The sequence below is a fragment of the Mastigoproctus giganteus genome, chromosome 3 (genome assembly GCF_048544385.1).
Source record: "Mastigoproctus giganteus isolate SK-2022 chromosome 3, ASM4854438v1, whole genome shotgun sequence".
Classification (NCBI taxonomy): Eukaryota; Metazoa; Arthropoda; class Arachnida; order Uropygi; family Thelyphonidae; genus Mastigoproctus; species Mastigoproctus giganteus.
The window spans coordinates 82,289,205-82,309,963 of NC_143577.1; the positions used below are offsets into that span (position 1 = coordinate 82,289,205).

Below are 20,759 nucleotides of genomic sequence, written 5' to 3' on the forward strand. Positions count from 1 at the left end.
AATTCAGCAGTCACGGGCTTGAACCCCGGTCATTCAATTCAAGGCACGTGTGCTAATTACCAGCGCGCCTGAACACTAGGCTACGGCGGCCTGTTATACTTTGGTAAAGTTATGTATGTCGGTTAACCAGTACTGGCCTAGACCTTTTTTTTTTTTTTTTCAGTTGGGGATTGTTATCCTCGATTATTTTCTTTGACCTTGTATATATATTGCTTGCTTTTTTTACTTAGAATGAGATGCCCTCTCCCCCCCCCCTTTTTAAACAATTTATGGAATGAGTCTTTGGCTCGAACTTTATTCGGTTCTTGGCGTCCCTCTCTTCTGCTGGTGCTGGTTGGTAGCCCCTGGTCTACCTTTCCGTGGCGGTGGTCGTGTTTCCGGCTTGCTGATTCCGGGTAGTCAAACGGCCAGTTCATTTCTGGCCATTTTTCCAGAGTCCTGTATCTTAACAGTGAAATGAGACGTAAGTGAATTAAAGTTCCAGGTATCGCCCTACACAAATACATACATACCTGCCAATGGATCAGGAATTTCACCTCTTGGATAACCAACAAGAATACCTTGCCCTCATCCGCTCTGCTCAGGATCTCTTCACTAGAAGAAGAACACTCCCGCTAGCTGCTCCTGGACTGGCACCCCCTGGAAACATGCCACACCCATGAACTGCAGAACCCACCTACTTCGGCCTCTCTCTGCCTGGGAACTTCTCCACAGGGATACCGATAATGTTGACACCGAACAAGGCAATCTTCACTGCACTGGACAGACTACCACCAGACTGACGATCATCGGACTGACAAGCGGAAGATGTCGCCAAATGGGAATCACACTTGTGCACCCTCGCACAGTCACTTTTATTCCCACTCTCACCTCCTGCTTTCGCCTGATGGGTGCTACTACCCATTGTACCTTTACAGATCTCCCTTGTTCTGCAAGCTGTCCTCCTTTCCCTAGCCTTCGGTGGGCCCCCAGACCAGGGATGATTCCTACTCTCCCTTCCCACCTCTTCTTTCCTCATACTCCTCATTTGACTCCACCACTTGTATTATCTTTCCAACTCTTCTCCCCCCTCCCTTTTTTTTTTTTTTACTTGGATTCCGTCCATAAAGCTCAGGCGACCTTGGAGGAGACCAGCCAAAGTATAATGGGCAGCCTGGCTCACCTCCAGTGGTGGTGGCGGGCAACGTAGGGTCCCACTAGGGACCCTGTGGCTAAAGCAGCCAGAAACACAACAAAACACAATACTGCGTAAACTAGACACTACAATTTTTACTGGATTTTGTAGTAATTCTGCATTCCATCACAGAGTACATACGACGCAGATCTGAGAAACCATAGGTGGCCCCTGACCCTAAATACTGTGCCACTATGGTGGAGTGCAAAACTAATGATGCACGCTCATCCTGGAGCCCCCAAGATCAGTGTGCTTTGCTGTACTAGGAATTAGAGCACTATGAAATCTTGGCATTTTATCTGGGTACGTGTTCCATTGAGGGAGTACATTAACAGAGTAGATTTGTTGCGATCTATTCTAATTATTGAGCTGTGGCTTAATGAGTATTATGACTTTGCCTTTGGTTAATCAATTTTAAATGATAGCACAGCTGATCGGTTCTGTTTCGAGCGAATGAGAAAAGATTTCTGTGAAAAACAGCCCAGAGAGAACTTTCCCCCGAGGGCTCATATAGCTCGGACAGCATTCCTCCTGTTGGGTTCTTTAAAAGAGTAGTAATGTTGAGGAGGGTCTGCATATTGCCATCATTGTGAAAATTACTCTTAAATTAAGGAAGATACATGCTATAGAGGGGGAAACATTCAAAACTGTTTTTTTATTTTTCTCTTTGTTTTCATTACAGTAATTTCCCACTAATCAATTATGATCTGTTCGCAGACCTTTATGATTGAGGAATTTGCTTCCCATTTTTCTCTTTGTTTCCAGCATAAGAAGGAACACGAAAACAGTAATAACTAGCATAACTACTACTTATCAAATTAGCCTCACTTTTTATAAAGAAATGTAAAGAAAATAGTAAATAATATTAGTAATTTTTAATCGACAGCTACAAGACAAAAATCAGCTTCTTAATAGCCATCTACGTTTGTTTCATTTAACTTTTAATATGCATTAAAATTAGTTTGCCCTTATTTGTACTGAATCTGAGAGAATTGGTATAGCCCACAACGTGAGGAAACGAGTATCAAATTTTAACGCAATTTGCTATTCCCCCTCGTATAATCCTCAGCAATGAATTATTAACACTGAAAAGCTGTGCTCCCTATTCATATAATTAACCTTGCTAACTTTCAACAGAGAGCAATGTTTCACTATAAAATGCAAGATAAACTGTCATCCAAAACTCTGGATGGGTTCCAGCATCGTTGCTTGTTACACGTAAGTATAATAATTGGACCAAATCCAAACTAAGAATAGGTCCCAAACCACAGGAACGCATTCTGGGACTTAAAATCAAATTAGCTCAAGATACTGTGGAACAAAACGTTTCCACTGATTGCCTGAGACCGTTTTGATCTGTGGTCAGGTGTGCAGTGCAAATTATGTCCTGTGAAGCTGTCTGGTCATCCTTCAGGTTCCCGATCCCTGTGATTACATCGCAGAGGGGGCAGCGTATCGAATAGTTGTGCTGATTTCCGAAATATGCATTTCTTGGTGCGTTCTGCACATTATGATTAATCGCTGATGTTGATTTTTTTCGAAAATGCTTGTTTTTAATTTATAAAAATAAACATCAAGGAATTATGTCAACAGGGACAAGGAGGTAATTATCCCTTCTACAAGGCAATGGAGTTCTCCGGCCGTATCTTGAGTATTGCACACAGGTCTGGTAGCCTTATTTTACAAAAGATGCGATTATGATGGAATGGGTGCAGAGAAGAGCAACAAGGTTAGTCAGAGGCACAAAAGGATAATCTTAACAAGAAATATTTGGGGTCTGTAAATTGCAACGTCTGGAAAGGATGAATTATTTAAAATTTTGGTGGCATGCTCATTTCTTTCTCGGAAGACGCTCATAAGGGTGACATAAATTTTGATTGAAAAAGGATGGTGACAAGATAACTGTTCGGAAAAATGCTTCCAGCCAGAGAATAATTAATTGTTAGAGCAAATTCCAACTCTAATTTCTTCTAACTTCTAACCAAATTATTAGAAGGATGGACAAATGAAGTGAGTAGGTTTTCTTGTTGTTTTGCTGCTGCATAAGCGTACTTCCTTGTATCATTTGCCATTACTAAATTTTGAAACGTAATTTAGATGCGTAATATTGGGGTTTTTTTTTTTTTTTTTTTTTTTTCATGGCCATCCGAAAACCTCTTTAATCTTGAGTAACGTGCCTCTAGATGGAACATTCCTTAGTTGTCCAGAGTGTCTTTTATTACTGTTAATTATAGAGCCCGTCAGTATTTCTACTTTGAAACTATACAACGCACACGCTTCGGTGTTGATGTATTACACTCTGGGAACCGTTCTTGATCTCAAAGTTGCTATAACCAGAATTATTTCCAGAGTTTCAAAAGAAACTTTTTCATTCTGAGTCAAAATCTGTCTCCCGAGTATACTTGATGCACAAAACTTGGAAGAAAACATTTCGAACACTCGTTATAAGTCACATAACTTTTAGTGTCTTCATGTACATACATATTTCATAAACCTTTAAAAATCCCGTATTTTTTTTGCACCTTACCCCTTTCTTCCACAACTTAGGATCCCTGACTATGAGACTAGCGACGAACTACACCAGCATTCTGTCTAATAAAATAGTGCAGTATCAGCAATTAATGTTTAAAAATGGTGTTATTATCATGATCTAATTGTTGTAATAAAGTTGAAGAAAAACTCATGTTTTTCTAAATCACGCGAAGAATTCTCATTCGATGAGAATTCATATCTGTATTAATACAATCTGACACGGCCCCTGTCGAGCATAACGAATTCTATTTACCAATGTAAATATATTCTGGAAAATGGAATCATTCATTTTGCTATTTCTAAACCTTTGCGTTATGCAATAAATACTCAATGCCCCTTTAACATAACTAATTAAGAAATTGATTTTTAATTTCCTCGTAGTTTGATTACATTAATACTATCACATTGTAATTTAATTCTTTAACTACGTGATCTTCCATGATTTTCAATTTTCTTTTAGGTATCGAAGCCAGCTGGGAAGAATGGTGGACCTATGATGGAATATCAGGTGGGCAATTTTTCTTATGCATTTCGAATAGGCTACTTCATCAAACCAAATGCTAACAGTCTGACGATTATTATTAATGACGCTGCAACAGACGAGGGAAATGCAGTTCTTTGTGGTTACATCACCCCGGAAGGTTTAAAAATAGCTCAAATAATTAATGGCATCCACACAGGAAACTCTCAGAAAGGTCTATTATTTAAATATTCTCTTTCCGCAGGAACCGGATGCCACCGTTAACTTCCGATGATTCAATTAATTGCCAAATTGGAGCTGACGCATGTAAAAACTAAATAAAATTCGCAAATTAAGATTAATGGGAACCCACATTAAAGATACCGCAGCACACCGCTGGGTGTTCGTTGTCCGTAATAATAGCTACCACACACACACACACCGGGCACGTCCTCCAGCACTACGATACCCTATTCGGGTGCAATTTTGTGCTGTTGTGTCTTAAATGAAATGTAAATTAGTCTGCATTAGATGCGAAATGAAGAAAAAGGTGAAAGCGGGCCTCCATCCCAGGGGCGCAAAATGTTCACTGAATAACTGCAATTTTCATTAACAAGGCAAAGAGCTTAGTTTGGGGGAAGACGTGCTGTTGGAAATTCTTATCGGATTTTCCGTTTAAGAATAATAGATATCGACACCTGGAACAGCTTAATGCGTATTGGGATCGCTATTTTTATTTTATAACGCATAAGCAGAGCTGTCTTTTTAAACTAAATCTTTCTGTTTAAAAGCCTCTTGAACGTCCAGCACACGATAAAATCAATGAACCGTTTATGCATTTACTGCATACTATTTGCTTGTATGAGTATTCCATGGCTTTAGGGATGAAAAACTCTTGCCGAAGATCGACTAACTTGGCCAGGGCGGAAAAAAATATTCACGAGTTCTGTCCGTTCTGGGGGGGGGAAGATATTATTTTACCTAACCGATTAGCCACCTGGTGAGTCTGAAGACTCCGCCCCTTACATCATAACACGTCATGATTTCTCGATACTAAAGTTTCATCAATACAAACTTTTTTTCCTGAGTGACTTAACACAGGCAAATTGAGGCGCTAGTTTTGTATACATCTGCACCATTTCCCCGAAAAATGTGATTACTCTCTTTGCGTGTACACGATGGCCAGTGGAAAAAGTTCTGTTGAACCAAACCTTCTGAATATTTCATTTGCGAAGTGGAGTACTATTATCAGAATAACTAAAGGAAGGATTACACTAATGTGATTGAAAATACTGTCAAGAATAGTGTTGAATCCAGACTTTCCTCACTTTCGAAGAGGTAGATTGTCTTTAATGAAATCCCACACGCAAAAGGTTGCTGAACTTATAGTACTACGATTTAATACTGAGAAGATCTAATCAAACAACAGCGCATTGAAATAAATAAAATTGAACAGTTAACATCGATTGAAAAATTGGAGAGTCTGGAACTCGGCTAGGATCATATGCGATTTTTTTTTTCTTTTAATAATTGATTCTTTTAAACTTTGGTGGCTTATCTTTGCTCTTTCTTTCTCTTTTCATTCGGCTGAGCCGAATTTCACCGTATTCCTTGATACGGTGAAATATCTTTATAAGAAAATAAGACCGCACACGGTCTCCTTACAGCAATAAAAACAAAAGAGGAAAATCTTTCCTGCTGCCGGGAGACCGACACAATGCGTGCCTTACCATGATAAATATCGTAATTCCCTTGATCCCAAATATTTCCTTCATGTCTGGAAGCTACTGCCCATTTCAACCTTACAACATAACCGAATATCCACAAAATAAATAAAAACTAAATAAAGTCCACGATAAACCGGAAAGAAAAACCGAATTTATTTGTAAGCTTATGCAAAAGAAATTTGTATCTTGTATGCAAGCTCAGCAACTTGCATACAAAATACAACGATTTAAGGGCAAAGTGTGGTCTTACAGAAATCAAGGAGAACTCGAAGAAAAAAGGAGTTACAAGAGCGCTAGGCGGAGTTGAGAGACAGAATAAACGCGACGAATACAAAGTGGACTTCTGCTAAAGTAAAACCACGGCTGCATTCGCAGTTACTCGTATTTGGTTGCTACTGACCCCAAGAAACCAAAAACGCAGCTTCTCTGGTTACCAGGAATTTTTATTGCTTTTTCTCGAAGCTTCGAAGACTGCATCGTCAGCCGCTGAATTACGTGTCAGTGCCCAGTTCGACTCGTTCCACCTGCCCGTGACAGCCGTAATTCAATTCACGATAGCGCGATCGCTTCTGTCGGAAAAGATCGACAGATCGCATTTCGCAGCCAGCACGTGGAACTGGGAAGCGCACTGTGGCCGAGGGTAGTGGATGGCCCAAGGGAAGGTGTGCCCCGTGCCGTAATCCCTCGGTGACAGTGAGGTATCGCGTCGTACGGCTAATTGTGTTTGTACGGCTTTCTTTCTTTCCTTCTCTCCCCCACCCTTTTTTTTTTTTTACCTAAGAGGGTGAGGGGTGTTTACGAGAGGGAGGGGAGGATGGGAAACAAAAGTTTCACGTGGCATTCTTAGTGAAAAAGACTAAAGTCGATCATATTTCTTCTTCACATACTAGTATGGAATTGTCAAAAATGTTTTCCCTTGAAATATAGTTTTTTTTTTCTTTTTTTTCCTTCTTTTAACTTCCAACATTTCGTTTTCTACGTTTATAAATCACTTCAGGATATTTGGAGAGCGTGCCCAGAGTGTGCGCTGAATGAAAGGAAGTCGAATGGTGCTGATGGTGCACTAGCTGCTGATGGCTATTGCGTGATACAGTGATGGTGCAAATAGAGGAGTACAGACGTGAGTTATAAGTTTGAACACTTCCAGGGGCCCTCCTGAGGCGCATACGGAATGCCTGTGTCTGCTTAGTGTATTCCTGCACTCTTCCCACTTTTTTAGATCGAGAAAATTCATCAGCTGCAATAGCATTTGTGTCATTTACTGCTCATACTTCGTTTAAACGAAACTAATATTATTAAAAACTGCATAAATCATTAATAAGAAGGCATGTTTATCTTTAAACCCATGCGTGTTTCAGTACTATGAGAAAATTTTGGTTAAGTTGATTTAACTTGTAGAAATCCAAGAGTTCGAATTAAAAATTCTGGACACGACTTTAGCAATAAACTCAAGATCTACGTATTTTTGTTTCGCTTTTTCTAAAACTAATTTTATATTCCGTTTATCTTGATAATGTAAATTTACTTTGCAAAAATTTTCACGCATAAAAAGGGCTAGGTAATATGCACATTGCTTTACATTTTAGATTGTGCCTATGTACGTAACTTTTGTTCATTCTCCACGACAACCATATGGCAAGAGTTTACAAGATAGAAGAAAAGAAACAGCACCGTATGTAGTAGTCACGCGAGCTTGAACCACGGTCACTTATGCACTCTCGCGCTGATCACTCGGCTACCGGTTGGGGATTAACAGAAGGCTCGACCATTCAAATAAATTGTCCGCCACGGTAGTCGAGGCGGATAGGTTGGTAAAGTTCAAAGCAGAATTGGAAAGCCACTTTTTTTGGCAAAGCCTGGAAGGTACGAATGATGGGAAAATTATTACCTTTTTGTTTGGCAGATGCCCGAAAAGTCCACTTCCTTGCACCATTTAGCCATTCTAATATTAATATTCCACAGCAGTGAAATAGCAACTCCAGAAAGTTTAACGGCTAACAAAATTCTTAAAATGTATATTTAAGTGTCTGTGCAACCGTGATAATCCTAATATACACAATTTGGATACCAAAACAATAATATATTAAAATAAATTAGCAGATCCACTAAATTAATCCCTTTGGAATTTATTCTCATCAGAATGCTGTTTTTCCATCGCCAGCAGAACAAAAACTGAATTGGAAAATGAGTTCTTCCATTTGTGAGCATCTAATGAATTAATTAAAGGCTTTGACGTTTATTATTAGGTATATTTTGTTTGCAAGAAGTTTTATTTATCTTTTAAAGATGTTCGTAGTTCCAAAACAATCTAAAATTCGACTGTTTTTTTTTTTCTGTTTCATAATTAATTCTTTCTGAATTACATTTTTAATATTCATTATGATCCACGAATAACTATATGGACTACGACGAATTTGGAAGACAAAAGCAATATACAACACATAAGCGTTAATCGATATGCATGTAATTAAGCGAAAACGGCTTTTAAAATGAGATTTTCAAAGACGACGTAACGTCTCAACACCTGGTATCATAGCCACAGCCCGATATCAATTTCATAAACTTCAATTTCAATGAGGAAAATACATGAATCCAGACGCAAGTAAATTCATCCAAAGAAATGATGTGCAGACTATCGTCAGAATTATTCACCTACTTTATGGCATGTGATAATGGTTTGGACTGAAGTTTAATTGAGGAGAGAGAGAGAGAGAGAGAGAGAGAGAGCGAAAATGCACCTAATTCGGTCGTGCAGACCCAACAAAAAAAAAAGAGGAAACTTCCAAACATAAAGGTAACACACCTCTAATCCAATTATCTGCTTAAGCTATTTTTGTCTATACATGAGTACGATGTTAGCGTTACACCCGCCCACTAACGAAAACATTCAGGGAACATGCAACAACTGAAAGATGTAAGATAAACGTTGGCCTCCAAATAAAACAACCGTAGGTCCTGAAAGGAGTCGAAGGTCAATAATGTGACTAAAGACTATAGCCGGTGGTTATGAGAGGAAACCGAAATGGCCAAGAGAAAACATTGCCAAAGCTTTACGTTGACGTTTCTTCTACTAACGAGGTTAGAACCACCAGAGACCAGCGCACATTAGTACGCTGAGAGCGACGTGACTTTGAGTCGGATGTCCTTGCTGTGGTGTAAGACGCAACACGACCCTGAAGAATTGGACACAGCCTTACACCCACTTATACTCACGGAAGTTTTGCTTTCATAAAGAAGTGTGAAAGAACAGCTAAAGCACATTGAGGATTTATACACGAAGACCAATGATCCTTCAAAATGCTCACCTCTTATTTACTTGGTATGTTTTGTACGCGCCTATTATATTTAGAGATATTTAGGAATTTACACAAGTTTGATAATCATTGAAGGATGGTTTTACTTTCAAATTTTAGTTGGACGTTGCCGGTAACGTTCGGCGACCAATCAAATGACGATCTTTTAATCCCCAACTCCCCTTTGTAGCTTTCTCTATAAACATTGGCTTTCCTCAAAGCGAAGTACAATTTCAAGGGTACATTACTCCAGCAATGTCCGCGCGTGTAGCACAGCAGCCGTTATAATCACCATCCTCCAGACACCGAGCAAAAAAAGGCCCAGATTCAACTGCCGTCAATGACCAGAGGAACTTTTGTGGACTTTTTTTCACACCGTGATAAGTTAGTGTCTCAGGCATGAATATTAAAGTCCCCCCCCCCTCGAAACTCGGATTTTTTATCCAGCAAAATAGGCAAATCTACTAGAGAATACACGCAATTTATGGACAGATGAGATCATTCTCGGATGGTTCTAATATGATATAGTTGTTTATTCCATCAATGAATAATACATCGTAATTCTTTAGAAAATTAATCTGTTTCCTTCAACAGCCGATAGAATATGTTAGAAATCTAAAATTTCATAACCAACTGGTTTACTTTAGGTATGATCATTCAGCATTTAATTTAATTTATTAATCCAGCACGTCCACAATTTTAACATTTTTCATATTAAATAATAAATTTTATTAATCTATCTAGGACGGGGTCATTATGTACCCTAATAATAAATTAAATCACAAAATATAGCCCCGTTATAACCATTAAGGAAGAGGTGGGGAGGAGTCTCCGTGACACTATAGTGGTTTCATCGCTTGTCAGTTGTCCGGAATAGTTTGAGTTCAATTTCCTTTGACGAATGCAGAAATTTCTAAAATTCCTCTTCCGTCGGGGGTGCAGTTAGCCAGAACACGGAAGGAGTAGGGATTCCTACGTGCGTTGCTCCAGGTTTTTCAGCCTGTGAACATACATAATACACAATGACGATATGGTCGTAGTCTATAATCCGCCTAAAAATCTGCAATAACCAGTGCAGTGTTCGCAAATTTTGGTACGCTCAAAAAAGAGACCACCAGAAGTAGAGAGGTTGACAAACACCATCTACAGTTCTTTAAATTTGCATATATTTTAGAATTTAATACGTTTGTTTATTTTTATCCTGTACGAAATGTTGAGCATATTTCTAAAAAGTTTCGGACTTATTCATTGGTAGCTAGTATCATGAGGGACAAAGGGCTAGCTAACATTCGCTTGCCCCTCCCAACAGTCTCTTTATCCCAGAAAGAATAAAGATTTATTCTCTTTCATAGGTTTTATATAATTCACCATTAAAAGCTTAATTGACCATAACACAATGAAATAATTGGACTTGCATTTCTTAAATTTGTAAAGGTATCTATGTTTTACCATCCTAAAAGCCCTTTATTCATTCGCATAAAGAAATAAGAAAAACTATTACAAAATGTTTAATCTGTGCTAGACTGCTTTAGGTTTCTTTTTATAAAATGACGCGGATTCCCCAAGAGAGAAGGAATTGGCGAAACATTAACTGGCACATCCGTGTTTAAATGTCCATTTTGAGAAAATTCCAGTGTGCCTGTCTGGCAGATATCGAGAATCGGAGCCAAAAATATTCTGAAGGGAGAAATTTATCATTCGGTGACACAATTTGAAAGCACAGCAAAAAAAAATAATAATAAAATAAAATAAAAAATCGTGTTTCTGCGGTTCACCTCAACTAGCAGAATGAACCTCCTCGGTTCTTTTCACAGTGCAATAATTTGTCAGCGAGGTGGAGAACATCAAAACGAAAATTCTCGTAGTTTAAATCCTGTAAATCCGCCCGTTACAGACTTTAAGGGATCATTATCTATTGTTATGGGCAGCAGTAATTCTGGTTCTTTCTTTCTCTCATCTTTTCTGTGTTGCTGCAGTGTTTTATTCTCGATGGCCACAACAAATCAGTTTTTCCATCCGCTGGAAATAGAAAGAAAAAATAAATAAGAAAGGAAAATCGATTGATTTACTTCCTGCGCTGCAGTTTATCCATACAGCTCCACGGGGTTCACATGGCATGTCGAATGACGGCACTTTGATAGTAGTCGTTCTAAAATATTGCTTTGAGCACGTGACGTACGCGTGATTTTATTGGAAGCATTTCTCGGATTTTTCAGACTCTTTAAATTGATTTCTCTATTTTCAAGAATCAGGTGTCTGTAATTCACCATTTCCGGGGTAATCTTGGAGAATGAGGTGTTTGGTGTGTGTGGAAACAAGCCTTTACGTTGTTAAACTTTTTGATGGTTTAGTGTACTGCGCTCAGCCAATTCAGAAAAATATATAGTTTTCCTACTGCCATCATGTCGGCTGAAACATGTTTTGAATTTGCCAAATGTGTTTAGAAAACGTTGCAAAAACTTAAGATATTAGGCTGACTTTATTGTTGGAAAACAGTAAAAGAAATGAAAGATTTTCTTGTTACCTCCACACTTAACTATCGAAGCGCCATCTCGAAAAATATAAAGAAAACATCAACGCATTCTATTGCAAGAAATCACATCCCAAACCCTTAGGCGCCTCCGTAGCCAGTTGGGCAGGAGCAGCAGTGCGTAACACACACTTCTTGATTAGACCGGGGTTCGAGCCAGGTCTAATCAAAAAACCAAATACATAACCCAAATCCTTAGCAATCTGTTAATATAAAACCTCTTCGATAAAATCATACGTGAAACGTTCGTGTGTTGATTCTAACAAGACCCACTCAATTATTTATTTATTTATTTATTTAATTTTTGTTTTTATCATTGTTTTGTTCGGATTTTTTTTTTTTTTTTTTTTTTTTTGGCTGGTGCAGCATAAGCCATAGGCTTTCTTGCACCATACGGCCGTTACTAATACTAATACTAATCTGTAGCATAACAAACAGCTCTTCAGTTCCTACGCTGATGACTTGAAATTATTCGTCATCTCTGATGATATGAAAAGCGTTAAAGAGATAAATCAAAATACTGCTGCATAAATTAATCGACGTTGACTACTTAGAGATGGCAGGGCTCCAACTTAATCAAAAGAAGTCCTCCCAAATATCTATCACCAAGAAAAAATTATATTTCAACTCTAATAAATGGTAATAAAGTCACCAAGGTTTCATGCCACACGAATCGTGGTCTCACCTGGGTTGAAAACCTTACTTTCCAGTCCCATTTCATATATAAAAAAGAAAACATATGCAACCTTTTGGGCGATCCGCTAGGAGCTTGTTAGAATACGTTCCTCATTTGCAAATACATTGAAAAGTGCCTCACGCCCATCGCTTTATACGCGTCTGAGCTATGGTCCTCAGCCCCATCAAGTATTGTAAAGAAATTCATGGCAATTGAATATTGGGTTCTGAGGTAGTTGAACAGACCCATGGTAACCCGTTCATCTCTAAATCTATACAACATGAACACGACACCATGGAAAATCAAAATTCTGTAAAAGCACCTCATCACTCTTGCCAAACTATTAATATGATAGATTACCGCAACGTGCAAGAATTCATCTCAGCATCAAATATCCATCCTAGAGATTTGATGAGAGCAACATAATTAATGTTATAGGTCGCATCTTACCAACTTCGCCTGCCTTAGAGACATGCTCACGGCAAAATTTACTGAACATTTCAAAAGCTGCAAATTAACCCCAACAGACTAATGGATCACAAGAAATACAGGAAGTATTTCTTGTCCTCCAGTGAATCCTCACTAATACGATCATGCCAGTCTATCTACCAGTTCATCACATGCCTTCTACGGACGCATACAATCAGGAACTTCTGCACTTGAAGACTTTGGCTGTATTTTTAATAGATTTTATCTGAATTCATATTGTAAACTTCATTTTCCTGTGTATACGTGTTCAAACCCAAAATTATCTCTCTCATTTTCTATGTACATCCTTCTAGCCAACCAGCTATACAAGGGTGAAATCAAGCTTAATAAACTGAATAATAATAATAAAACAGTATTTCGGATAATCTGAAAGATTGATAATCCGAGAATTCCATGGAACGCATTGGTCAGGACCAGATTGAATGAACGCATCTCTACAAACTTGTTGAATTCTTATATCCGATGCGACAAATGTTTCAAGTTCTCAACGTAAGACTTTCTTAGAGGAGTTTTGTACGTCACTTTCAGCGAAGCTTAGCGCTTAGATGCAGAAAGAAGACAGAAGGGAAGATGGAACCAAATCAGGAGAGCTGGGAGTATTCCTTCTAAAAGACCCCTTTTTTGTTTTTAATTTTTGTTCAGTCTTCGCATAGACCTTAATTCAAGATTAAGATTTTAAGCTGGTTTATGATTTGGAAAATATTTCTTTATCCATCCCAGCTGTTCCGATATCATTCGGGGTCATCTTTCGATCAGTAGGAACAAGTTCCGGCACTTTTTCAACATTTTTAGCTCTCGCTGTCATTGGACCACCATATCGAAAATCACAGGCATTTCCTCTTCCTTCAGAAAATGGTTGTTGTGCCACTTAAACTCTCACTTCCGCCCCCACAAACCTCTTGTAACAATTCGAAACTTTCAGTGGGAGTTTTCTTCAATTTAATCAAAAAATTTCAGATCACACGCTGTTCTATAAATTTTTCAGACATTTGGTCAGGCGCGCGGGTGCATAAGTACACGTGCTTTGAGTGACCGGGGTTCAAGCCCGTGACTGCTGAATACGGTGCTGTTTCTGGTATTCTGTGTATCTTGTAAACTCCTCTGATCGTTTGGTCGTCCCGGAGTATAAACAGAAAATTTATTTATTTATTTATTTATTTTCACGATTTAGAATCAAAAATAACTGTAATTTAATATTACACAAGGCCGCTGTAGCGACTGACGAAAAAACACAATGTATCATGCACAGCGGGTTTGTCACTGGACGCGACTGCAGCGCCTTATTGTGGCAATTCCACGAACTCTCTAAAAAAGTAAAGTGCAGCCATTATCAACCCACTGCAGGGTGGAAGCCTCCTCAACAATTCATGCTGAGGGAAATGGACCATAATCTGCCACGCTGGTCCAGTGCGGGTTGGCAGATCGACCGTATTCAGCAGGCAGGGGCTTGAACCCCGGTCTACTCAAAGAGCGTGTGCTACTGCACTCCCGCTCCTGCCCACTCGGCTACGGAGGCCTAGCTACCTCATAATTGCATATAATTGTCCTGAATTCTGTAATCTGCCGGAGTTGTTTTAGTTAGTTTTTCCAAGTGCTATTTATGCGTTATGTATACAATGATTTAAAATCGAACATTAAACAAGATTGAATATGGTTTATGAAGATTAAAATGTACAGTGTTAAATAAATAAATCAGTGAATAAGGACAAGTACGTATTGTTAAATCGAGAGGCAGATTAGATTCCTCTATTTTAAACTGACAATCTTTTTCTTTGTTACCATGTTTGGCAACTACTTTAACTGCGGAAAATCCACTAGTATATACCCGAGATTCTTCCTCGAATAATATGAAAGCTTTCTTAGCTGAGACTTAGATAATTGGAGCTTTCTGTAGAACGAATTTATCGCATTTTGGAGCAAAATAAAGACATGATAAAAACATCACATTTCTAAATTGATGAAGTCTTGTATTTCGCTAACTTTACTGGAGATTCGAGAACGCGCTCATCCACTGAAGTATTGCTGTATATATCTTCTTGCGAAGACTGCGAATTCCAGAGGGTACTGTAATGTGGAGAACAAAGAAAATAAGATGATATATTGGGCAATTCGCGCAAGCTCGCTGTTGCAAAATTTAAGTCCGTCGTTGCTAATTGTGAAGCGAAAGAAGAAACCACAGGATCGCCACAACTATCACCAATGTTTTATTGGTAAATTATGTGAAGATGATCCCCAAGTGCAGAACAGAAACTTAGGAGTGTCTTTCTTTGCGGTTCTTAAGTAAAACTAGCTTCAAATTTGAAAGCCAAGGACTTTCAAGACGATTTAGATAAAGAACCCGTCTTTTGTTAATGATGACGAACTCATACACAAGCTTTTTAGTAGTACAGAAACAAGGAAACACACAAGACTTTTGCGACAAAGACATCTTCACAAAAATACAATTAAATACTGTTTTTCTTAGAATTGAATACTATAAAGTATAATTTACTGTTTATAACAGATTTTTATTTTAAAAAGCTGGCTAAACTAAGTTAATAACAGCACTGCTTGCAAGCTTTATGCCATGGTTGGAGAAGATAAATAAACCAAGTCGCATTGCTTATAATTTCGATCCGGTCTTTCTATATGAAATTTCGGGATGCTTACTGCAAACTAAAATTGCAACCCGAATACACGCATACACTCAGGACTGTGTGAGATAAGAAATTGAAGTAGCAAGGCAAATAGGCCTAATACAAGTGACTTGTTTATACTTAATCAGGGCAGCAAAATGTGCCCTGATTAAGATGAAAAAGAGGCCACACACCTCAAAAGAGACCACTCAAAACCTCAGACTAATAAAATCATCCCAAATGATCATTTAGCTTCGCACTTAAATCTTTGAACTTATTTTTTACTGGATAAAATTTCCTGAATAATTACAGCATCAATAAATTAATCATAAGATACACTAGCTGGCCAGTTTATTAGGACCTTTTTTTTTGGCTCAACAACTATGACAGTTTAAAGAAGTTGTTTACTTCCAGACATTGTTAAACTAATGTTTCCCCCCATTTTTCTTGATTGAACTCGCCATTTATTTCTCTATTTCCCTCGCGTAACACAATCCCATATTTTGGATGAACGCTCTGCTTGTCTTATCTTAGTGGTCCTTCTGTAGTCTTTCCAGCCAAACGGATATATGGGATATTTCTGTGTTTTCTTATTGCGTTTTTTCCTTCCGATCTCCTCTGTAATTCTGTCACTGACGTTCTTTTTTTGCTTGTTTCTTCGTTCCCGTAGAAACACTAATACAACCGAGTTTTTTTTCCTCTTAGGAGGTCAAATTTTCTCGAAATCTTAAGAGCAACGGTCGTTAGGAACACACCTCCTGGAATTTCGCTTTTCTATTATTAGAACCGCGGAAGTGACGTATTCCAGATCGATTATTACCTATTCGAATAGCACGAACGCAGTTAATACAATCTCGACTCAGGCTGTACGTCCGATTCTATTTTCTGGCAGAACATGATGATGAACATTTGGTCACTAAACTCCAGGATACAAAAACTTTTTGGGTATTGCGAAAAATACGAATTTATAATTCTGTTTTGGAGAGTTATGTGATCTTAAGCGTATTTTTTTGAGTCTGCGATACCAGCCAGACCTTCACGAAAAGGTCCAGAAGCATTGTATAAACAAAGATTTAAATTTTACTCGCCAAGTAACCAAGAATTTCTGAGTTATTTAAAGTTTGGCGTAGTATTATTCGATGTAGTGTTAAACTGTTACGATAAGATCAGGGAAGACAATCATAAATGCTGTTATAGATTAAATGATAAAGTGCAAGCCCACAAAACAATCCCAGCTGACATTTTTAGCATTTGTAATATTTGTGAATCACTTTACAACGGTTGCTCTATTCATTCACAATGAATAAATAACCCTTCAGAAATATAGAGGCTTATTGTTATTACTTTTCTGGAGCTTCATCATCCATAGGTGGATGCAAAGGCAATAAGAGTGCAGGGACTGATACTCGTGGAACAGCTTATTCTCAACTTCACTGATTTTTTTTTTATCTTCCTCAACCTTATTTAATGGCCCCTTCTGTCTTTATATTCTTTTTTGTGGCGACGTATTTCGGAGCTTCGCAAAGTAAAGTAATTGATATTTTATGGGTATATTCGAGAAAATCTAATTAACTAAAGTTTACTGATAATGAGAGTCTCATGATAGGGATCAATGTAATATTAATTATGCAGATCGGTCTTTCAAGCTCCAATGTTAAGGTGACCTCTACCGTGGAACTTTCGTTAAGCTTTAGCAAATTAGTGTTTACTTTTATACACTTGCTGGATTCACGAAGGGGAAAAAATGCTTATCAGCTCTGATGAAACCGCCGAACTGGCTCAAAAAAAAAACATCCACCAGATAAAAATGCTGTTAACTGTCTAAAATGCACACTTGAAAAAACTGTTTTTTTATTTTATCTTTAATTTGATAAGGAACCACGTATTTCCCTAATTAAGGTATATACAAATAGTTAAAGATGAAGATCTGTAATAATTAATTTACTTAATATTTAATTAATAATAAAAATCAATTATAAGAATAAAAAATACGAATATTAAAAATAAAAATTCGCAATAATGGCATAGTGCATTAATCTCCTCAATTGTTTTCTGTTTTTGACTGAAGGTAAGTCGAGTTCGCAGTTCTTTTTGTTTTTATGTGGTCCTCAGGATCATTTGGAGGGTGGGAGGCTGAGGGAAGAATTTACCAGCGTTTTGCAGAATGAAGTTATAACCGTAGTACTTTCTTCTTGAAAGGCTGTGATATATAGCGAAGTGCTTTGGCCGATTCTGTGAATGTTTATGGTTCCATTCTTCAACTGCATTACTGGTACGATCATCTGACATACATTCAGAGATGTTAAAAGTATTTTAGCTGATGCCCCTAATCGCAGTCATGCTATCATTCACACCAAATGGACCTTCAACGTAGTTGCTCAGGTTTTTTGCATTTGAAGACATGCTTTCCCGTAATTCAAGGAGGCACCAACTCTTGAACTTTCCTTCAAGTATTTTGCATTATGTGAAAGAAGGCGGCCTGGATATCACCACGACCCTCTCTGATAGCTTGCTCGGCCGCGGTTCCAAAATCAGTTACGCACATACACAGAATACCAGGAAATCGGCCAGTGGAATATATATTTTCATGAAACTAAGAGGTACCATCCCTCCAAAATTGTTCAAATATGAATCCTCGCCATTGCTGTAAAACACAAATATCAGATTTGTTCCACATGTTTGATGCTCACCCTTCTTAAACATGGATGTTCTTAAGAAAGGGTGGTTGAGCCGCGAAGACAGAACCCGTTCCTTTCCTGTTAGAAAATTTGTTTGACACTGTTCTCTGGTCACAACCTCTCGCAGGCATCTCTTCCAAATGCATCATCATTTGGCGATAACGTGTGAGTGACGCTAGGATTCTGGGAAGCCTGTGCATCTTTCTTTTTCCTAGACGCAAGATGAAGATTTTTATTGCCCATATTCTTGGAGAATGGTTATGCTTTGCTAGTGGAGAAAAGTTGCTGCAGTCGCCATTCGTAATTAAAATGCCACTAGAGACTTCGAAGTTTGGCACCAATGAACCTCGTCACTTTCCTTTGAATATTTCACTTAATGATGATAACATTTTGGCCCCCTTTTTAGGTCAGTATAAACTCCATGTGATTATTTCTATTTTAAAATATCTGTAACTCCCATCCCCAAATAAACTGGTCATGATAGGGGGTTTCGTATTTTATCTAATTAAAGGAAATAAGTATACGGCTGTGTCCTCATTTTCCTCTGAGGTTTCTCGCAACTCACTAATCCAAGTCCAATATTAGTTCCCTGTCTTTTCTTCGCCTTGTTCGCTGCCGCAAAAATTTTCAACGTTGAATAGAAGACTAATACTCAGAGACATGCCAGAAAAACAAGCAAATATGAAACTGAGACTCATTTCCAACGAACAAATCAGTTATGCCTTTCTCACTAGAACCATACCATGCACTCAGTTTCATGCGCAGAAAAATATTAAGTTACGCTTTTTGTCTCCATGATGTCTTACTATGTCGGTCGTTATCCCTCTGGACTTCGCGTATCGGTGAGCAATGTAAATATTTGCTAACCTTAATTAGGCCCTTTATTTTTTGCACAACTGCTGGCTTCTATTAGACATTATGGGTGCGCTGCCCTTTCGTGTACCTTTCCTTTTCTTATGTTATGTTGCAATAAACATTAAGAGAGTTCCAGGCATTTTCCTAAACTTTTCAACCAATCGGCTTTTCTTAGTATTATTCCTTTGCTGTGATCGTTGTCAGCCGAGGCTATCCAGTAGCGATGGGTTTCCCTGCCCACGACAACACAGGGCATTTTTCACTTGTTACTAGTTTGGAAAGGTCAAATCCAATATGGGTTCAAAATCTCATAAGAAACCTGAAGAATTCTTAAAGGTCTCTTCAATCATGGCTGTAGTTAGCTGATCTGAGGTGGTGGATTATGATGTACTTCATAAACATAAAGTTGAGATACAGTCTTTAATGACAGCTTGATTAAATCATACTGCATGAAACATTTTAAGTTTTGAATCCTCCTTGGGCTAGACATCGATATGGAAGTTATTTTAATTCCAGTAATAAATAAATGCATCCTTACTACGCAGTAGTTGTACAAATATCCTTCAGATGAAAAAGCCAGGATATATTTAGGACACTAATTGGTTATGACGGTATATTAAATTAATTAATAATTAAGTAATAAAAAAGAATTATATTTAGAGCAAAAGTCCCTTGTTAAGAGAGCTATAAACGTATTATTGTACAGTTAGGGCAGCTTCATTCTGTACACAGTAATAAGCAAAGTACGTTTCCCAATTAGTGCATCGCTCTCATATCGTGGAGGCACTTTGCCACGCGTTGCCTCGGTATTACACTAATCTGCATAAAAAGTACTTCTTCAATGGAGAAGTATATTACTTTGTTACTTTAAATAAACATCAATATACTTTTCCACTGGGGCAGTGCTTTTTTGTAGGTAGTAGTGTAGTGCAGTACCGAGTCAACTCGTGGCAAAGTGCGTCCACAATGATATTGATGAACTAAGTAGAAAACTGAAGTTTGTCCGTTTCTTTGTACAGAATGACTATGCCCTACTTACACACTAATAAAAAAAAAATGCATTTAAAATTTTAAAGAAACAAAATACCAAAATTGAGAAGCTTGGGGTGGGAGTAACAGCATAGGAAAATTATTCTGGTTACAGATGAAGGAAGAACATGAAAAACATGCTTTTGGAAGAATATTACTCCATTTATTCCCTCTGCCCCACCAGGATTCACCCTTGTTGCGCGATCCTGATTATAACAAGACAGAGAGAGAGATAAGCGTGTAAACGCCCCTCAGATTTGTCCTTAAGAATTTGTTGCAGCAGTAAAACGTTGTGGTGTAAATGTAATTTCCAAAGTAATAAATGAAATTACTTAAAACCACGAGCATAAATGCGTTTTCTCCACCGAAATAATAGAGCGTGTTAAGTGGTGATTTGCAAACCAAATTCGGTTTTCAGTTATTCTGTAGTAGAATTGTTTTGTTTGTAGGAATACGTGCTTAAGTGCAGGTTTCGGTTTCAGCAGCCAAAATAAAATGAGAAACCATCAAATTACTTTATTCTTTCAAATCGTTCTGTTATTTGAAAAATTTTTCACAGCGTAGAAAAAGAAAGTGTAATAATTGAATCAAAATGAAGGATGCGTAGGAAGAAAATGGAGAATTGCTGAAAGAAGGTATCCAATTCGCATACTGGAATTAGAAATATGAACTGCGACTAATTAAGCAACAGCGTGGCTGAA

At 38.0% G+C, this 20,759-nt stretch overlaps 1 protein-coding gene across 2 annotated transcripts in view; it reads left to right on the forward strand.

The window, feature by feature from the left end:
• Positions 1 to 20,759, forward strand: part of LOC150088117 (carbonic anhydrase-related protein 10-like) — a 233,520-nt gene that overhangs the window by 115,515 nt on the left and 97,246 nt on the right. For both annotated transcript variants that reach the window (XM_090370577.1, XM_090370578.1), the window contains exon 2: positions 4,167 to 4,214. In XM_090370577.1, the coding sequence (XP_090226703.1) occupies positions 4,167 to 4,214 (48 nt within the window). The remainder of the gene's footprint in view (positions 1 to 4,166; positions 4,215 to 20,759) is intronic.